Source organism: Melopsittacus undulatus, chromosome 23 (assembly GCF_012275295.1).
Source record: "Melopsittacus undulatus isolate bMelUnd1 chromosome 23, bMelUnd1.mat.Z, whole genome shotgun sequence".
NCBI lineage: Eukaryota > Metazoa > Chordata > Aves > Psittaciformes > Psittaculidae > Melopsittacus > Melopsittacus undulatus.
In genome coordinates, this window is record NC_047549.1 from 1,046,915 (window position 1) to 1,064,608 (window position 17,694).

A 17,694-nucleotide genomic window follows, 5' to 3' on the forward strand; every position below is an offset into this window, starting at 1 on the left:
ATGAAGGGAGAAAACAAGTGGAACCAGCCAGCCCTGCGTGGCCTCTGCCTGCCTTCAGCATCCCTGCTCTGCAGCCAGGCTGAGAGAGCTGGGCTGGTCCAGCCTGCAGAGGAGAAGGCTCCTGAAGGGGAGAGCTTAGAGCAGCTCCAGTGCCTAAAGGGGATGCAGGAGACCTGGAGAGGGGCTTGGGATGAGGGATGGAGAGGCAGGAAAATGGGAATGGCTTTAACCTGCTCTTCAACCTGCTCTTCCCTGGGGACACTGGGATGGGTTGGATGGAGAAGGTTTGGATGCCGCATCCCTGGCAGTGCTCAAAGCCAGGTTGGAGCAAGCTGCTCCAGTGGAAGGTGCAGGGGTTGGAGCTGGAGGAGCTTGAAGGTCCCTTCCACCCCACCCCTCCCCCCCCCCATTCCATAGCTCTGTGAATTCCCATTTTTTGAATTGTTTAGTGAGTTATTCCCCAAATTCTGGTCTTTTGCAGTTATTTTTCTTCTCCCTTTTTGTTTTTGGCAGATAAATGACAAAGATCTTGGGGCTTTTCACTGCCCCAGGTCCTAGGAGGATGCAGATGTTGCTGTCCTGGAGATGCTGGATAGGGGCATCAGCCCACGCAGCCACTTCTCGGAGCCCCTATTCCAAGTCTTCGCCTTCCTCTTCCCTTTCCTTGTTCTTTGCCTCCATCTTCTTGTCCAGCTTGTACTTGAGGCGGCGAATGGGGTCCGTGATGCTTCTCCTGCTCCGCTTATCCCAATCCTCTGCCAGGAGGAAATTCCTGTCCACCAGCTCGGCAGCCTCCTGCCAGCTCTGGAAGCAAGCAGGGCCCATGCTCCGGATCTCCTCTACGGCATTCCCGACGATCACCTCCCCGTTTGGCTTCAGCACCACCACCGCTGGCACCTCGGAGATGGAGAAGCGCAGCTCCAGCTCCCTACAAGGCAAAGGGGGAATGAGCCTCAAGTAGGGAAGGGGACCGGATTGCTGCTCCTCATCCTCCCTGCTCCTCATCCTCCCTGCTCCTCATCCTCCCTGCTTGCTCCTCATCCTCCCTGCTTGCTCCTCATCCTCCTTGCTTGCTCCTCATCCTCCCTGCTTGCTCCTCATCCTTCCTGCTCCTCATCCTCATCATCCAATAGGATTCCCATGGGCATCCTGGCTATGTGGGGCCTCTTTGCTGACTGTCACCCACTCGTTTGCCCATCCCTGGTAATTGAGCCTAATGGGGAGCTCGGTGGGGCTGGGAGAAGGGGATCTTGGCATCAGCCCCTGGGGATATGGGATGGCTGCAGGGAGCTGATTTCAAGGAGCAGCACTTAAACAGCCCCAAGACACTTAAACGTTAACGTCCTCCTGTTAATAATGAGATCATTCCCACTGCTCATTGCAGCTTGTCCTTGTCACTAATGGGGTTACACTAACCACGCTTCCAGCCTGCCTGGCTGCATCCATCCTCCCCACTGGGGCTTCTCGAGACGTGCCATAAAACGGGAATTCCAAAGATACCAAAACGCGGGGGAGGGGGAAGAGGGAAACGGTTTTCCTATAGAAACCGGCTCAGCCAAAGCGCTTTGTGCTTCTTCCCCATGCACAGAGGGGAAAACCCCGGGATGGAAACGGCTCTCCCGGCTCGCCCGTACCTGCCGAAGGCATCCCCGAAGGGAAGGGCGAGCCAGCGCTCGGGCATGCTCCGCAGGAACGCGCTCCGCTGCTCCTCCGTCTCATCCCGGGACACGTAAACCAGGCCGAGCTGCGAGGCTCGGTCCACGTAGAACTCATCCGTGAGCCGCAGGAAGAAGTCCTTGAGGAGCGGAGCGAAGCGGCGGCACCGCGGACACTGCCCGGAGCCGAAGTACAGCAGCAGGACCTTGTTGTCCAGCGCCCGCTGCAGCTCCTGCTCCGTTTCCACCTCGTCCCGTTCCCGGTTGGACACCAGGACCTTGCCCGTGAAGAGGGCGGCCATGGGCAGAGCGCTGAGGGCTCGGGAACGGAGCCCGGTGCCGGGCACGGATGTTAATGACCGCGGATCAGCCGCTAAAGAGGCTTAAAAGGGGAGGTCAGAGGCGGTCTCGGGATGGGGGGGTCCCGTTGGGGCTCTGTGGGAAGCGGTTATGGGGTCCCGGTGCAGTGGGATCGGGGGGGGGGGGTTAAGAACCGTGAGGGACCCGGTTATGGGGTTCTGGTGCAGTGGGATCGGGGGGGGTTAGGAACCGTGAGGGACCCGGTTATGGGGTTCTGGTGCAGTGGGATCGAGGGGGGGAAGTGAAGGACCCAGTTATGGGGTCCCGGTGCAGTGGGATCGGGGGGGAAAAGTGAGGGACCCGGTTATGGGGTTCCGGGGCGGTTCTGGTACGGATCCCCCCATCCCCATTCTCATCCCATCCTCATCCCCATCTCATCCTCATCCTCATCCCCATCCTCATCCCCATCCTCATCCCCATCCTCATCCCCATCCTCATCCCCATCCCCATCCCATCCCCATCCTCATCCCCATCCTCATCCCCATCCCATCCCATCTCCGTCCTATTCACATCCCCATCCCCTCCGGTTCCCCCCTCCCCGCAGCTCCCCTCGGGCACCGGCGCCGGGGGTAGAGCATGACTCGATGAGGCCCAAGGGGCGTTCCCCCTACGTCACTCCCTCTCGACCAATCCGAACCCGACCACCCCTCCCTCAACCAATAGAATGTCGCGTTTCCTCTTTGCCCCTCCCCTCAGCGAGGAGGAGGCGGGGCTTCACCTCAGGCGGCGGCGGAGCCGGAGGTCGGAGGCCGGAGCCGGGGGCCGGAGCCGGGGGTCGGAGCCCGGAGCCGGGGGTCGGAGCCGGGGGTCGGAGCCGGGGGTCGGAGCCGGCCTCGGAGCGCTGCCCCCGGCACCATGCACCCGGCCGGGCTGTGCGCGGCCTCGCTGGGCTCCCTGGGGCTGCTGCGCTTCCTCGGTGCCCCGTGGCCATGGAGCCTGTTGGCCGCGCTCGGGCTGTGCGTGTGCGGCGGAGGATGGCGGCTGCTGCGGCTGCTGTACCGGACGGCTCCGAGGGACCTCTTGTGAGTGCTCAGCCCTGGGGGTGCTGGGAGGGCCGCTTGGAGCCATCTCCAACCGGTGGCTTGGAGCCGCTTCCCTGGGGGGGGGGGCTCATCCCGTTGGGTTGTGCGGGGTTAGGCCTCGGTGGGGATGTCCCGTTAGGATTCCAAGGGATTCCCAAGGATTCCAAGGGATTCCCAAGGATTCAAAGGGATTCCCAAGGATTCTAAGGGATTCCCAAATATTCCAAGGGATTCCCAAGGATCCCAAAGGATTCCCAAGGATCCCAAGGGATTCCCAAGGATCCCAAGGGATTCCCAAGGGTCCTGCCGTTGGCAGCTTCCCCGTTGCCTGCCGGTGCGTTTGAAGAGCAGCTTCCTCAAGCTGGGAATAACGTCAGGGCCTGGCAGGGGCCCCTGAGCACGGGGAGAGGCTGCAAAGGCTCCTCTGTTCCCGGCTTGGCACCGGGTGAGCCTCGGGCCCCGGGCAAGCGCTGCCGTTGCCAAGGGCTCGGGGCTGGAACGCCCTCCCCCCCCCCCGCGGGGCTTTATCCGGCCCCTGCCCTTGACATTGAACGGGGCCCTTCCAATGCTGTCCAATGACCCCTGGGAGCTCTCCAAGCCTCTTCTTGCTCCACAGCTTCCCCAGTTCCTGCTGGGGAGGGCAATGGGAGCCCCCCCCCCCCCCCCCCCCCCGCTGCTGCCCTGGTTCCAGGGGGAATGGGTTCATTCCCATTGCGGAGGGATCCCCCATGCGGGGAGGGAGATGCAGGCAGCAGCCGAGCTTTGCTTCATGGAGGCTTCCCATGGCCGTGGGTTATAGATCATGAGAGCCCCCGTTCCCTGCAGGATGGAAGGGAAACCTCCACCTCCTTGGTCGTGGCCGTTCCTGCTAAGGGAGCCCTGCCTTTCAACAGGAGTGAGAGCCATAGGTTGGGTGGGATCTTGGATGGGGGCTGTGATGGTGGCATTCCAGCAGCCTGGCTTCCTTCCATGGCCTGTGGCAGGGATGGAGCCCCAGGAGGATGCTCCTGCTTGCAGGGAAAAGGAGGAACCTTTGCCTTTGCTTGCTGGAAGCTTTGGCTTCCCCATGCTTTTGGAGCCACTGCAGATGAAGCCGGTGAGAGCAACACTTGTCCCACAGGAAGCACGTTGCCAAGGCTTTTTCTGTCAGGATATATGGTTAAAAGAGGCCATTTACCCTCTTTAAGGTGAAGACGGCTTGCCTGTGCTTCCCAGCTCCACAACAGTTGTGGTACCCTCTTTATTTGCCATAATCCCAATGCCTTCCTTAGGGCAGCAGCACTTGGAAGTTCCATTTTCAGGCTGACGTCCATCCTGCCCTTCCCAACTGCTGGAACCCCCCTCATTGTGCTCTGTCCTCACTGCAGCGGCCTCTCGGTGCTGGTGCGGGTCAAGTACCAGCTGCGGAAGCATCAGCAAGCCCGGAGCACCGTCCCCAAGATGTTCCAGGCCGTCGTCCTCCGGCACCCCGACAAAGTGGCCCTGATCTACGAAGGCACCGGGGAGCAGTGGAGCTTCAGGAGGCTGGAGGAGTATTCCAACGCTGTGGCCAACTGCTGCTCCCAGCAGGGCTTCCGTGGGGGGGATGTCATTGCCATCTTCATGGAGAGCCGCCCCGAGTTCGTGGGCCTGTGGCTGGGGATGGCCAAGGTGGGCATCGAGGCGGCTCTCATCAACTTCAACCTGCGCCTGGATTCCCTGGTCTACTGCGTGAGGAGCTCAGGGGCCAGAGCCCTTGTCTTCGGAGGGGAGCTGTCCTCAGGTGGGTCACTCCATCGCTCCTGAGCTCTTGGGCTCAGTGAGGCCGAGCTCGAGTAAGCAACAGCCCCAAAGGCAGCTGGAGGCATGGAAAGCTCGGGACGTTGGTGCTTGTCCTGTTGCAAAAGGTAGAAGTGTTCATAGGATCATGGGATGGGGTGGGAAGAAGGGACCTTAAAGCCCAGCCACTTCCAACCCCCTGCCACGGGCAGGGACACCTTCCACTAAGAGCAGCTTGCTCCAAGCCCCTGTGTCCAGCCTGGCCTTGAACAGGGATGGTTCATCCAGGCCTTCTCCGTTCAACCCATCCCAGTGTCCCACCACCCTCATGGGGAGGAGCTCATCTCCAGCTCCCCTCTGACAGGTTAAAGCCGTTCCCCTTGTCCTGTCCCTCTATCTCTTGTCCAAAGCCCCTCTCTAGCCTTCTTGTTTGCCCCCTTTATCTGTGGGTCTGGGGCACAAGCAGATGATGTCCACGTTCTTTTTTGCCACTGCCTGAGCGTTCTGGGTGTTGCAAAAGTGACTTCTTTTGTCTTGCAGCAATATCTGAAGTGAATGGGATGCTGGGGAAGAACATGGCCAAGTTCTGCTCTGGTGACTATAACCCAGCTCTTGTTCCTGTGGGGACCACACATCTCGATCCTCTCCTGAGCGCTGCATCCAAGTCAGCCCCAGCTCAGATTCCAGGCAAAGGTTTAGATGGTAATGAAGGACTTTTCATTGTCAGTGTGATGGGTGTGAGAGCTGGTCCAGGTGACAGCAAAGCAAGGAGACAGCAAGGGGCAGGGAAGAAATCCACCCAGTTTGGAGTCACAAAGAGAGGAAAGGAGGGGGGGAAAGAAGAGGAAACAAACCCCAAATCCTGGTTCCAGAGGCTCTGGGTTATGTTTCTCATTCTCTGCAATTCCCAAGCTTTACAGGACCTGAAGGAGGGAGATTGGTGCCTTCCCAAAGGCAACCCTTCTGTGACAGGGGAGCAGGGATGTGTGTGGGGTGAAGCAGGCAGCGTGCTGACAGTTCACCTCCAGCATTTAAGAGCCTCCATTGCCTTCCCCCACAATAGGGGAATGGACATGTTTCCCAGCTCATGGCCAATGGACATCCTTCCTGGCTTGTGGCAAGGAGGAGCATTGGTGGGGTTGGGATTCAGGAGAGGGAAGATGCTACATGGCCTCCAGGCTGTGTTTCAGGCTTTAAGATGTCTATGAGCAGTGAGCCTTACTTTGGTCCTTCCTTTACTGTAGGAGGAATGATGCTGCTAAAGAGGCTTTTCCTTTAGGTTATATATTTCAGTCACTGGATACCTGCCCTACCACCAGCCCCAGCTTCAGATTTACCTTCTTGATTGATTTGGAATTAGAGTTGGACCTGGAGGAGCTGATCTAATCCCAGGAGAACTTGTGGGAAGGGATAGAGTTTGTGTCCTTGGAGCTCCTGTGGTTGCTGCTATGGACAGCATGCAGGGTGTCCCTCAGGCTGCAGCTCCATGTCTGTCACCATCTCAGAGCTGTTCCTAAGCTGCTGTGAACAAAGCCCAAACCACCACCCAGAGGCTGTGGGCATCAGGTCAGGCAGTTGAGAACACTCCCTCTGATGCCTGTTTCTGTTCTTCTAGATCGGCTCTTCTACATCTACACGTCAGGAACAACAGGAATGCCCAAAGCTGCCATTGTGGTGCACAGCAGGTGAGGACCACAGGTTCATTCCACATCATGAACCCCTGTCTCAGCTCACCTAGAATCATCAGATCCCAGACTGAGTTGGATTGGAAAGGACCTTAAAGCTCCTCCAGCTCCAGCTCCAACCCCCTGCCATGAGCACCTTCCACTGGAGCAGCTTGCTCCCAGCCCCATGCAGCCTGGCCTTGAACAGGGATGGGGCATCCAAACCTTCTCCATTCAACCCATCCCAGTGTCCCACCACCCTCACAGGGAAAACTGCCTAAGAGCTCATCTCAGTCTCCCCTCTGGCAGGTTAAAGCCATTCCCCTTGTCCTGTCCCTGCATCCCTCATCCCAAGCCCCTCTCCAGCTTTCCTGCAGCCCCTTTAGGCACTGGAGCTGCTCTAAGCTCTCCCCTTAAGGAGCCTTCCCCTCTCTCAGCCTGGCTCCAGAGCAGGGATGCTCCAGCCCTCATGGCATCCCCATCGGTGGTCCCCTCTGGCCCTGCTCCAGCAGCTCCACATCCCTCTTGTGCTCTTGCAGGTATTACCGCATAGCTGCCTTTGGTTACTACGCTTACAAAATGCACCCGGACGATGTCCTCTACAACTGCCTCCCCCTCTACCATTCTGCAGGTGAGCAGCAGCCTCCTCCTCCCTCCTCCTCCCTCCTCTTCCCTCCTCCTCCCTTCTCCTCCCTTCTCCTCCCTTCTCCTCCCTTCTCCTCCCTTCTCCTCCCTTCTCCTCCCTTCTCCTCCCTTCTCCTCCCTTCTCCTCCCTTCTCCTCCCTTCTCCTCCCTTCTCCTCCCTTCTCCTCCCTTCTCCTCCCTCCTCCTTCCTCCTCCTTCCTCCTCCTACCTCCTCCTGCCTCCTCCTTCCTCCTCCTTCCTCCTCCTTCCTCCTCCTTCCTCCTCCTTCCTCCTCCTCCCTCCTCCTCCCTCCTCCTCCCTCCTCCTCCCTCCTTCTTCCTCCTCCTTCTTCCTCCTCCTTCTTCCTCCTCCTTCTTCCTCCTCCTTCTTCCTCCTCCTTCTTCCTCCTCCTTCTTCCTCCTCCTTCTTCCTCCTCCTTCTTCCTCCTCCTTCTTCCTCCTCCTTCTTCCTCCTCCTTCTTCCTCCTCCTTCTTCCTCCTCCTTCTTCCTCCTCCTTCTTCCTCCTCCTTCCTCCTCCTCCTTCCTCCTCCTCCTTCCTCCTCCTCCTTCCTCCTCCTCCTCCCTCCTCCTCCCTCCTCCTCCTCAGCAGAGGTGAAGCCTCCTTGGCAGTGAAGGGGGTGCTAACAACGCTCTCCTTGTGCTCCAGGGAACATCATGGGAATCGGGCAGTGCCTCATCCACGGCCTCACTGTGGTGATCAGGAAGAAGTTCTCAGCCAGTCGCTTCTGGGATGATTGTGTCAAGTACAAATGCACGGTGAGGGCCCTGCGGATGGGGCCACTGCTTCATCCTTCCTCTCCAGACACTTCCCTGCTCCTTTTGGTGCCTGCACTGTGGTGCCTTCACGTTGTCGCTGCTGCTTGAGGCGTGGGGGACCTTAGGGAAGGTTTTTCATCCATCCTGGCATTGCTTTGGTTGGAAGAGACCTTTAGGATCATTGAGTCCCATTGTAAACCTCAAACTCCAGCACTCCACTGTGGCCCTCAGTGCCACCTCTTAAACCCCTGCAGGGGTGGTGACTGCACCACTGCCCTGGGAAGGCTGTTCCAGTGCTTGCCGAGCCTTTGGGTGAAGGAATTGTTGCTAAATGTCCCACCTAACCCTCCCTGGGCACAACTTGGGCATTTCCTCTTCTCCTGTCCCTTCTTCCTGGGGAGAAGAGGCCAATCCCCACCTTCCAGGCAGCTGCAGAGAGCCAGAAGGTCTCCCCTGACCCTCCTTTTCTCCAGGCTAAACACCCCTAGTTCCCTTTGCTGCTCCTCACAAGGCTTGTGACCAGCCACCAACGGGCTGTAACCCCATTCCCCCCCATGGCCATCCAGCCATTCTTTTCCCCATCCAAGCCAGTTTCTGCAGGGAGAATCCTGTGGGAAACAGCATCCAGGGCTTCAGGAAAGCCCAGGCAGACAACCTCCAACATCTCCTGCTTCCTCTTTGTCAAGTTGTCAAGACCAGCTTGTAACCCCCCTGTCTGCATCCCTCCCTGCTGCAGGGAAGCACTGCCAGGGCTTACTCACGCTGGCAAGATCTGCAGAGGAATCCTCTTGGCTCTTCATCCCCAGTAAACATCTATTTGTGTCTGTTACCTTCTAATTTAAGCAGCTCCTTCTCCTCCCTGCTGCTTTCCTTGCCCTCTCCACCTGCAGCACCATTTAGAGCCTGTAACTGGATCTCCAGCCTGCATTTTGCTGCATCAAGCTCTGAGTTCATGATGGAGCCTCAATCTTCCTAGAGGTCTTTCCATGTGTCTCCTGCAGCATGAGGCTTCTCCTGCCTCCAAACACCTTTACCCATGCTGAAGGGAGCCCTCCTGGATGGATTCCAGAGGGCAGGAACCCTCTTACTTTGGCTTATTTCTCTTGGGGCAACAAATTCTCCCCCAGTCACACATGTCCAGGTGCAGGAGGTGCCCTCACACCGGTGGCTTCGTGGGCACCTGGGCCTTGGCTCACCTGCAACCTGAGCCCTGCTTTTGTCTTTTGCTGCTCCAGATCATTCAGTACATTGGGGAAATCTGCAGGTACCTCCTGAACCAGCCCGTGCGGGAGGCAGAGGCTCAGCACCGCGTGCGCCTGGCAGTGGGCAACGGCCTCAGGCCCATCATCTGGGAGGACTTCACCAGGCGCTTCCGCATCAAGCAGATTGGAGAGTTCTATGGGGCCACGGAGTGCAACTGCAGCATTGCCAACCTGGACGGGAAGGTGAGCAGGAAGGGAATGGGGGAATCCTGGACTGGACCACGCTGGGAAAGAGCTTTTAAGCTCATCCCCTCCAACCGTTATCCGACGTGGCCAAGGCCATCCCTAACCCGTGCCATTGAGGGCCTTGGCTACGTGGTTTGTGATGCTCGGGTCCATTCCAGTGCCTGAGCACCCTCTGGGGAAGGAATTGTTCCCTGGCTCCACCTAAACCTCCCCTGGTGCAGCTTGAGGCCCGTTTCCTCTTGTCCCATCCCTTGGGAGCAGAGCCCAGCCCCTCCTGGCTCCCTCCTCCTGTCAAACCCCAAGCTGTTCTCTTGAAAGCCTTTTGGGTTCTTTCCTGTCTTTCCAAAGGTTGGGGCTTGTGGTTTCAACAGTCGGATTTTGCCTGGGATTTATCCCATTCGGTTGGTGAAGGTCAACGAGGACACGATGGAGCTGATCCGGGATTCCCGGGGGCTCTGTATTCCCTGTCGCCCAGGTGAGCATCACCCCAAACCCATCAATCCTGGGGCTTCGTTCCAAAATAATCACAGCATCATGGAATGGTTTGGGAAGGGACCCATGGGCAGGGACACCTTCCACTAGCTTGCTCCGAGGCCCATCCAACCTGGTCTTGAGCACTGCCAGGGATGGGGTGATCCTCAGCCTGTGGGCTTGGCATTGCCCTGACCTGGAAGCAGGAGCTTGCCCTTGTTGAACTTCATGAGGTTCCCAGCTCTCCGGCATTCCCGGTCCCTCTGGATCCATCCCTTCCCTCCAGCACCTGGTTTAAGGGGTTTCTTGTGTCATCCCCAGGTTTTCACTTCCAGCTCTTTCCTCCACAGCCGGATGAGTTCAGCACCCGCACATCCCTTGGCCTGGCCACAGCGGAGCTCATGGGGCAAGGCTGGTGCCAGCTCTGTTGCTGCTGTTCCCTGCAGGAGAGCCGGGATTGCTGGTGGGGCAGATCAACCAGCAGGATCCCCTGCGCCGCTTCGACGGCTACGTCAGCCAGAGTGCCACCAGCAAGAAGATTGCTTCCGACGTGCTCCGCAAAGGAGACCAGGCCTACCTGTCAGGTACCTGTTGCTGGCATTCCCAGCTCTCCAGCACCTCAGACTGGGATTCCATAGGGTTGGAAAGGACCTGAAGCTCATCCACTTCCAATCCCCCTTGCAATGGGCAGGGACAACCGTGGCACCCAAGGCTTCATCCAACCTGGCCTTGAACACTGCCAGGGATGGAGCTTTCACTACCTCCCTGGGCAACCCATTCCAGTGCCTCAGCACCCTCACAGGAAAGAGCTTCCTCCTTAGATCCAATCTAAACTTCCCCTGGTTAAGTTTGAACCCATTACCCCTTATCCCTAATGAATAGTCCCTCCCCAGCATCCCTATAGGCCCCCTTCAGACACTGGAAGCTGCTCTGAGGTACCCACGCAGCTCTTCTCCAGCCTGAACAGCCCCAACTTTCTCAGGCTGGCTCCATACAGGAGCTGCTCCAGCCCCTGAGCATCCTTGTTCCAACAGTTCCATGTCCTTTTTGTGCTGAGGACACCAGAACTGCACACAATGCTCCAAGTGAGGTGTCACCAGAGCAGAGCAGAGGGGCAGGATCACCTCCTTGCACCTGCTGCTCACGCTCCTTTGGATGCAGCCCGGGACACAGTGGCTTTCTGGGCTGTGAGCACCCACTGAAGCCGGCTCATGTTCAGCTTCTCATCACCACCACCCCCAAGTCCTTCCCCACAGGGCTGCTCTGAATCCCTTCTCTGCCCAAGCTGTAGCTGTGCCTTCAAAGAGGGTTAAACCCTTTCCCCCCCTGCTGTACCCTCGAGTCCTGAGGTGTGGTTTGGTGCCTCCTCTGCCCTTGCCAGGGGATGTTCTGGTGATGGATGAGCTGGGGTACATGTACTTCAGAGACCGCAGCGGGGACACCTTCCGATGGCGCGGGGAGAACGTCTCCACCACCGAGGTGGAAGGGACCTTGAGCCGCATCCTCAACCAGACCGATGTGGCCGTGTATGGAGTGGAGGTCCCAGGTGAACTGTGGGGGTTGAGGGAGGGACCACATTGGGATCAGACCGGGTGGGAAGGGGTCCCCTCTGTTGTAACCAGGCCCCCCCAGATGATAACAAAGGGTGCAGTTGGACACGTTTGTTCCAAGCAGTAGGAATCCAGTGGCACCATCTTGATTTGCACCTTAAAAAGGGAAGAAACGGGAGCTTTGTAGGAGCTCTTGGTGGGAAGAGGCCATTCTGTGCAGGTGCCAGCCCATGAATCCTATGGGATTGCATTCCCGTGCATGGCATTGAGGGAGGGACAAGGATAGGGCTTCACTGGGGCTTCCTCTGCCTTTCACCTTGAGGAGTCCCAGCCTGTGCTTGCCTCTGTTGAAGGGTTCCCCACTCAATCCCTGCTCTCTGTTCCAGGCGTGGAAGGCAAAGCTGGGATGGCAGCTATTGCAGACCCCCAGGCTCAGCTCAGCCCCAGTCTCCTCCACCAGGAGCTGCAGAAGGTGCTGCCTCCCTATGCCCGGCCCATCTTCCTGCGGCTCCTTCCCCAGGTTGACACCACAGGTATCCATGATCCGGCTGTTCTCCGGGGACGTGCCCATCCCAAAAGGGAGCTTGGAAGCATCTGGGGGTGAAACAGCATCCCAATGTGGGGTACATCAGGGGTATTCCTGCTCTGAGGATGGTGCCTCCCAATAGGGTCTGGGAGCCATAAATGTGGGGTGAGACCCTCCCCATAGGGTCTGGGATCCCCAAATGGGTACCGGGACCCCCAAAATACGGCCTGGGACCCCCAAAATAGGGTTTGGGAGCCTTAAATGTGGGGTGAGACCCCCAGCAATGGGGTCTGGGACCTCCAAATAGCCTCCCAATGGGGTCTGGGACCCCCAAAGGGGTATCAAGGCTTTAAAGCAGGACATTCCCGGCCAATGCACCATTGTCCCTGCCCATAGCAGGGGGGTTGGAACTAGATGATCTTGAGGTCCTTTCCAATCCTAACTATTCTATGATGATTCTATGACAGGAGCGAGCGCCAGGCCTGTAAAGGGCACGGGATCATGGAATGGGGTGGGTGGAAGGGACCCTAACGCTCCTCCAGCTCCAACCCCATGCCATGGGCAGGGACACCCTCCACTGGAGCAGCTGCCTTGCTGGGCCTGACCTTAGCTCCAGCCATGCCTTGCTGGGCCTGACCCCATCTCCTCTCCCTGCAGGCACCTTTAAGATCCAGAAAACGCGGCTGCAGGAGGAGGGATTCGACCCGCACCAGACCTCGGACCGCCTGTACTTCCTGGACCCGAAGCTGGGCCGATACGTGCCCCTGGACGAGGGCCTCTACCAGCGGATCCGGGCCGGCAAAGCTGCGCTCTGAGCCCCTCGGATCCATCCCTGCGGGTCCTCCTAACCCGGCCCCATGGGCAGCCCCGTTCCTCACCCCCTGCCACTGCAGAGCCTCTTTAACCCCACCAGCACAGGGAGGGGGCCAGGGCCTTATTTATTGACCGAGGTTCCTGTGCCCAGCGTGGGGGGGGGGGGTTCATTTTAACCCTTTTTAGCCCATTTTTAACCGCATTGGCCTTAGGCCGCGTTTTAACCCTTAGGGGAGGGGAGCACATGGCACGCCCCCCCCCTCCCGGCGTTCACCTGAGGCCTTGTGCAGCCCCGTCCGTGCGAGGCCGAGCGGGTACCGGAGTAAAGCCGCCTGAGCTCTGCCCGCTTCCGCCTCCTTCCTCCGGCCGCCGCCGCTACGCGAGGCCGAGGCCTCGGCGCAGCGCTGGGCCTCTTAGGCCGCGGGTTGCTAAGCAACGGCGCCGACGCGCTCTTGTGACGTCACTCCCGCCGCGCCACCCTCCTCCATGGCTCCCGGTGCGGCCTGTCGCGTCTCGGTGCTCCGGGAGCCGGGCCCGGGCCTGGCCCGGTTCGTGGCCGCGCAGGCGGCGGCCGCCGGAGGCCGCTTCACGTTGGGGGTGTCCGGGGGGAGCCTCGTGGAGCTGCTCGCCCTTCACCTGCCTTCCGCCGTCCGGGCCTGCCCCTCCGGACCGGGCCCGTGGCTCCTGGCGCTGTGCGACGAGCGCTTGGTGCCCCCGGAGCACCCGGACAGCACCGCCGGGGCCTACCAGGTGATGGAGGCCGGGGGGCCTCGGTACCGGCACCGTGCACCGAGCACCGGGCATCGGTACCGGCGGCCGCTGAGCCCCTCCGCTTCCCCCGCTGTCCGCAGGCCCGGCTCCTTCCGCGCATGCCCAGCCCCGGCCCGACGCTCCTGGCTCCCAGCCCCCGCCTGGCCCCCGCCGCTGCCGCCGCTGACTACGCCGCGAGGCTCCGTCAGGTACCGGTACCGGCCCCATAGCCCCGTGTTGGGGGGGGGGGGGGGAGCGGCGGTACCGGCCCCATAGCCCCGTGTTGGGGGGGGGGAGCGGCGGTACCGGCCCCATAGCCCCGTGTTGGGGGGTTGGGGGGAGCGGCGGTACCGGCCCCATAGCCCCGTGTTGGGGGGGGGGAGCGGCGGTACCGGCCCCATAGCCCCGTGTTGGGGGGGGAGCGGCGGTACCGGCCCCATAGCCCCGTGTTGGGAGGGGGGGGAGCGGCGGTACCGGCCCCATAGCCCCGTGTTGGGAGGGGGGGGGAGCGGCGGTACCGGCCCCATAGCCCCGTGTTGGGAGGGGGGGGGAGGGGCGGTACCGGCCCCATAGCCCCGTGTTGGGAGGGGGGGGGAGCGGCGGTACCGGCCCCATAGCCCCGTGTTGGGAGGGGGGGGGAGGGGCGGTACCGGCCCCATAGCCCCGTGTTGGGGGGGGGAGCGGCGGTACCGGCCCCATAGCCCCGTGTTGGGGGGGGGGGGGAGCGGCGGTACCGGCCCCATAGCCCCGTGTTGGGGGGGGGGGGGAGCGGCGGTACTGGCCCCATAGCCCCGTGTTGGGAGGGGGGGGGAGCGGCGGTACCGGCCCCATAGCCCCGTGTTGGGGGGGGTGAGCGGCTGTACCGGCCCCATAGCCCCGTGTTGGGGGGGGGGGGAGCGGCGGTACCGGCCCCATAGCCCCGTGTTGGGGGGGGGGGGGAGCGGCGGTACTGGCCCCATAGCCCCGTGTTGGGGGGGGGAGCGGCGGTACCGGCCCCATAGCCCCGTGTTGGGGGGGGGGAGCGGCGGTACCGGCCCGGTCCCAGCTCCCGTTCTCTCCACAGGCGTTCCCGGGTGAGCCCGTGCCCGTGTTTGATTTGCTGCTGTTGGGGGTCGGGCCCGATGGACACACGTGCTCCCTGTTCCCCGGCCACCCACTCCTGCAGGTGAGCCTGGGACACGGGGCCCCCCCCGTGCTGTTAACCGGTAACTGTGGGGGGGTCACAAAGAGGTGGGGGAAAGCTGCTGAGGTTGAATTTATCCCTGAATCCCTCAATTTATCCCTCAATTTATCCCTGAATCCATCAATTTATCCCTCAATTTATCCCTGAATCCATCAATTTATCCCTCAATTTATCACTGAATCCATCAATTTATTCCTGAATTTATCACTGAATCCGTCAATTTATCCCTGAATCCATCAATTTATCCCTCAGTTTATCCCTGAATCCATCAATTTATCCCTGAATTTATCCCTGAATCCTTCAATTTATCCCTGAATTCCTCAATTTATCCCTCAATTTATCCCTGAATCCATCAATTTATCCCTGAATTTATCCCTGAATCCTTCAATTTATCCCTCAATTTATCCCTGAATTCCTCAATTTATCCCTGAATTCCTCAATTTATCCTCGAATCCCCCAGTTTATCCCTGAATTTATCCCTGAATCCCTCAGTTTATCCCTGAATTTATCCCTGAATCCCTCAATTTATCCCTGAATCCCTCAGTTTATCCCTGAATTTATCCCTGAATCCCTCAATTTATCCCTGAATTTATCCCTGAATCCCTCAGTTTATCCTGATTTAGGGAATTTGGGAGCCCAAGCTCCCAGCTCAAGCAGAGATGCAGAAGGTTTGAGGACCCCTCAGCCGCTCCCAGCCAGCCCATTGATGCCCAGAGCCTCAGTTCTCCCTTTGCTGTGGGGTTTCCCATTCTCTTTCCCTCTTCCCATGGTTTTCCCCATAGGAGCAGGAGGCCGTGGTCGCCGCCATCACCGACTCCCCGAAGCCCCCACCGGAGCGGATCACGTTCACACTGCCGGTGCTGAACGCGGCCAAGGCCGTGGTGTTCGTGGCCACGGGCGAAGGCAAAGCCGCTGTGGTCAAGGTTTGCATCCAGCCTCCTCCTCCTGCCATCCATGGGAATGGAGCTTCCCATACGATTCAAGCCCGAGCGCTCCCTTGTTCCTGAGGCTCTTCCCGTCTTCCCTGACAGCGCATCTTGGAAGGGGATGAGGAGAACCCCCTGCCCGCTGCTCGCGTCCGGCCTCGCTCCGGGCAGCTCTGCTGGATCCTGGATGAGGCAGCAGCCAAGGAGCTGACGATCCCGGTGGAGAATTCCATCCCATAGAGCCCATGGAGGGGGGTTGGGGCAGCTCCGGGACATTCCAGGTGAGGAACGTGAGAGGTAGAGCCCAAAATGCTGCTTTTCCTCCTTCTTTAAACCAAACAGTGCTTGGTCCAGTGCAGGTTCCCGACTCGGAATTCCTGTAGTTTGGAATGGTGTCATGGGCTTCCGTATTAAAGGGATGGATTCCAGCTCTTCTGCTGCTCCTTTTTCCATAACGGGAAGGGTTTAGCTTCCAGGTATCATCATGGAATCATGGAATGGGTTGGGATCTTAAAGCTCCTCCAGCTCCAGCCCCTTCCACTGGAGCAGAGTGCTCCAAGCTGCATCCAACCCGGCCTTGAACAGGGATGGGGCATCCAAACCTCCATCCAACTCATCCCAGTGTCCCAGCACCCTCCTAGGGAAGAGCTTCCTCTTCAGAGCTCATCTCCATCTGCTCCAGCAGCTCCACATCCCAGAAGGGCCAAAACAGTCCCAAAACAAGGAATTCCCTCACTTTAAACCCCCCTCCCCCCGTTGGCCAAAGGAGGAGGAAGGGGCCAACCCGTGGCTCCCACACATGGATCCTGGCTCCTTGGGATGCTCATCCAGATGCCAGGGAACAAGGAGCTGGAGGTGAGGCCATTGGAGCCTGCATGGAGGTGGGGGGGGGGGGTGGGGGGGCGGAATTCCACTGTGGAAAACGGGCTCAAACAAGCAGGTTTTGGTCCAGCAAGGAACGTTCCCTCCTTCCCTCTGTGCCAGCAGCTCCGGCTGCCAAACCGCAGCCCCATCCCAGCCAGCATCCCAAAGCCTGCTTCCAAACAGGCTGGTCCAGGTTATCCCGGCTCTCTGGGGCCTTTTGGCTGATTCCCAGAGCATTCTACATTCTTTAGATTCCCTTTATATTCCCCTTATATTCCCATTTATATTCCCTTTTATATCATCTTTATATTCCCCTTATATTCCCCTTATATTTCCCTTGTATTCCCTTTATATTCCCCTTATATTTCCCTTATATTCCCCTTATGTTTCCCTTATATTCCCATTTATATTCCCCTTCATACCCCTTTATATTTGCCAGCCAAAGGCTGGATCGATTCCCCCCCCAGTGACTCCCAATGGAATGTTTTGGAGATGAAGGATGCTCTTGCCCAGGGAACACCAGATCCTCTGGTACCCAAGGCCACTGCTGCAGCCTCTGGAGTTTTGGGGCCCTTGACCCCATTCCCATCAATCCGGACGTGTTGGGAATGCTGAATCCACGCTCCCCCCCCATCCGCTGCTGTAGTCCAAGAGCTCCATGTTGGCTGGCTTCAGCTGGGGTGAGACATTCCCAAACGCTTCCCATTGCCAGGTTCTCACCGCTGCTCTTCCAGACGTGGCCGAGATCCCGGGATTGGAAGCGTTCAACAGCGATTCCCATGTTTGCACATCCCAACATCAGCCCAGATGTGTCCTTTGCCTGTTCCTGCATCCCAAAGCTCGGCTATTCCTGGCTGGTTCTTCCCCCCCCCCCCGCACTGTTGGGAGCAGCCACAGCTCCCACTGGAGCTCATATTCCAGGCCTGATGTCATGGGAGGGAACAAGGGAGCTTTGAGGGGCAGGATGCAGCCGCCCTATGGAAACACGGAGCTGAATCCAGGCTCCCGGTGCTTGGAAGTTGACATTTGAGGGGTTTTTTTCCTTGGAAGGAGGATTTTGGAGGTGAAAGACTTGGAATTTGGAGGGGAAATGCTTGAAAATAACGTTGGGGAGGGAAAACTACTGGAATTTGGGGGGGGGAAAGACTTGGAAGTGGGATTTTGACGTTGGAAACAAGACATTTGGAAGGTAAAATACGAACTGCCCCTTTGTGACCCCATCTGGGGGCATGGATCCAACCGGATCCTATTGGAGTGATGGGAACCGGATCCTATTGGAGTGATGGGAACCGGATCCTATTGG

At 59.0% G+C, this 17,694-nt stretch overlaps 3 protein-coding genes across 6 annotated transcripts; 2 read left to right on the forward strand and 1 right to left on the reverse strand.

Moving 5' to 3' along the window:
- Nucleotides 1–426: 426 nt before the first annotated feature.
- On the reverse strand, nucleotides 427–2,123 carry NXNL1 (nucleoredoxin like 1). Its single transcript, XM_034071913.1, has 2 exons — nucleotides 1,635–2,123; nucleotides 427–928 (listed from the first exon to the last, which is right to left on the reverse strand). Exons 1-2 carry the CDS (start codon nucleotides 1,955–1,957, stop codon nucleotides 631–633), a joined length of 621 nt encoding a protein of 206 aa, XP_033927804.1. The 5' UTR covers nucleotides 1,958–2,123; the 3' UTR covers nucleotides 427–630.
- On the forward strand, nucleotides 514–13,009 carry LOC101871250 (long-chain fatty acid transport protein 1). 3 transcript variants are annotated; one of them, XM_034071908.1, is made up of 14 exons: nucleotides 514–957; nucleotides 1,589–2,050; nucleotides 2,712–3,037; nucleotides 4,405–4,799; nucleotides 5,336–5,497; nucleotides 6,411–6,480; nucleotides 6,999–7,090; nucleotides 7,751–7,860; nucleotides 9,096–9,305; nucleotides 9,657–9,783; nucleotides 10,226–10,363; nucleotides 11,161–11,325; nucleotides 11,716–11,862; nucleotides 12,513–13,009. In XM_034071908.1, the coding sequence occupies exons 3-14, from the start codon at nucleotides 2,871–2,873 to the stop codon at nucleotides 12,668–12,670; spliced, it is 1,941 nt and encodes a 646-aa protein (XP_033927799.1). In that variant the 5' UTR covers nucleotides 514–957; nucleotides 1,589–2,050; nucleotides 2,712–2,870; the 3' UTR covers nucleotides 12,671–13,009. The 3 variants fall into 3 exon arrangements, with proteins under 3 accessions (XP_033927799.1, XP_033927801.1, XP_033927800.1); XM_034071909.1 differs by lacking the exon at nucleotides 514–957 and having other exon boundaries at nucleotides 1,588–2,050; XM_034071910.1 differs by lacking the exons at nucleotides 11,716–11,862; nucleotides 12,513–13,009 and having other exon boundaries at nucleotides 9,125–9,305; nucleotides 10,130–10,363; nucleotides 11,161–11,319.
- A 113-nt stretch (nucleotides 13,010–13,122) lies between these two features.
- On the forward strand, nucleotides 13,123–17,506 carry PGLS (6-phosphogluconolactonase). 2 transcript variants are annotated; one of them, XM_034071912.1, is made up of 6 exons: nucleotides 13,123–13,418; nucleotides 13,520–13,627; nucleotides 14,482–14,583; nucleotides 15,384–15,524; nucleotides 15,633–15,808; nucleotides 17,104–17,506. In XM_034071912.1, the coding sequence occupies exons 1-5, from the start codon at nucleotides 13,155–13,157 to the stop codon at nucleotides 15,765–15,767; spliced, it is 750 nt and encodes a 249-aa protein (XP_033927803.1). In that variant the 5' UTR covers nucleotides 13,123–13,154; the 3' UTR covers nucleotides 15,768–15,808; nucleotides 17,104–17,506. The 2 variants fall into 2 exon arrangements, with proteins under 2 accessions (XP_033927803.1, XP_033927802.1); XM_034071911.1 differs by lacking the exon at nucleotides 17,104–17,506 and having other exon boundaries at nucleotides 15,633–15,955.
- Nucleotides 17,507–17,694: the final 188 nt, after the last annotated feature.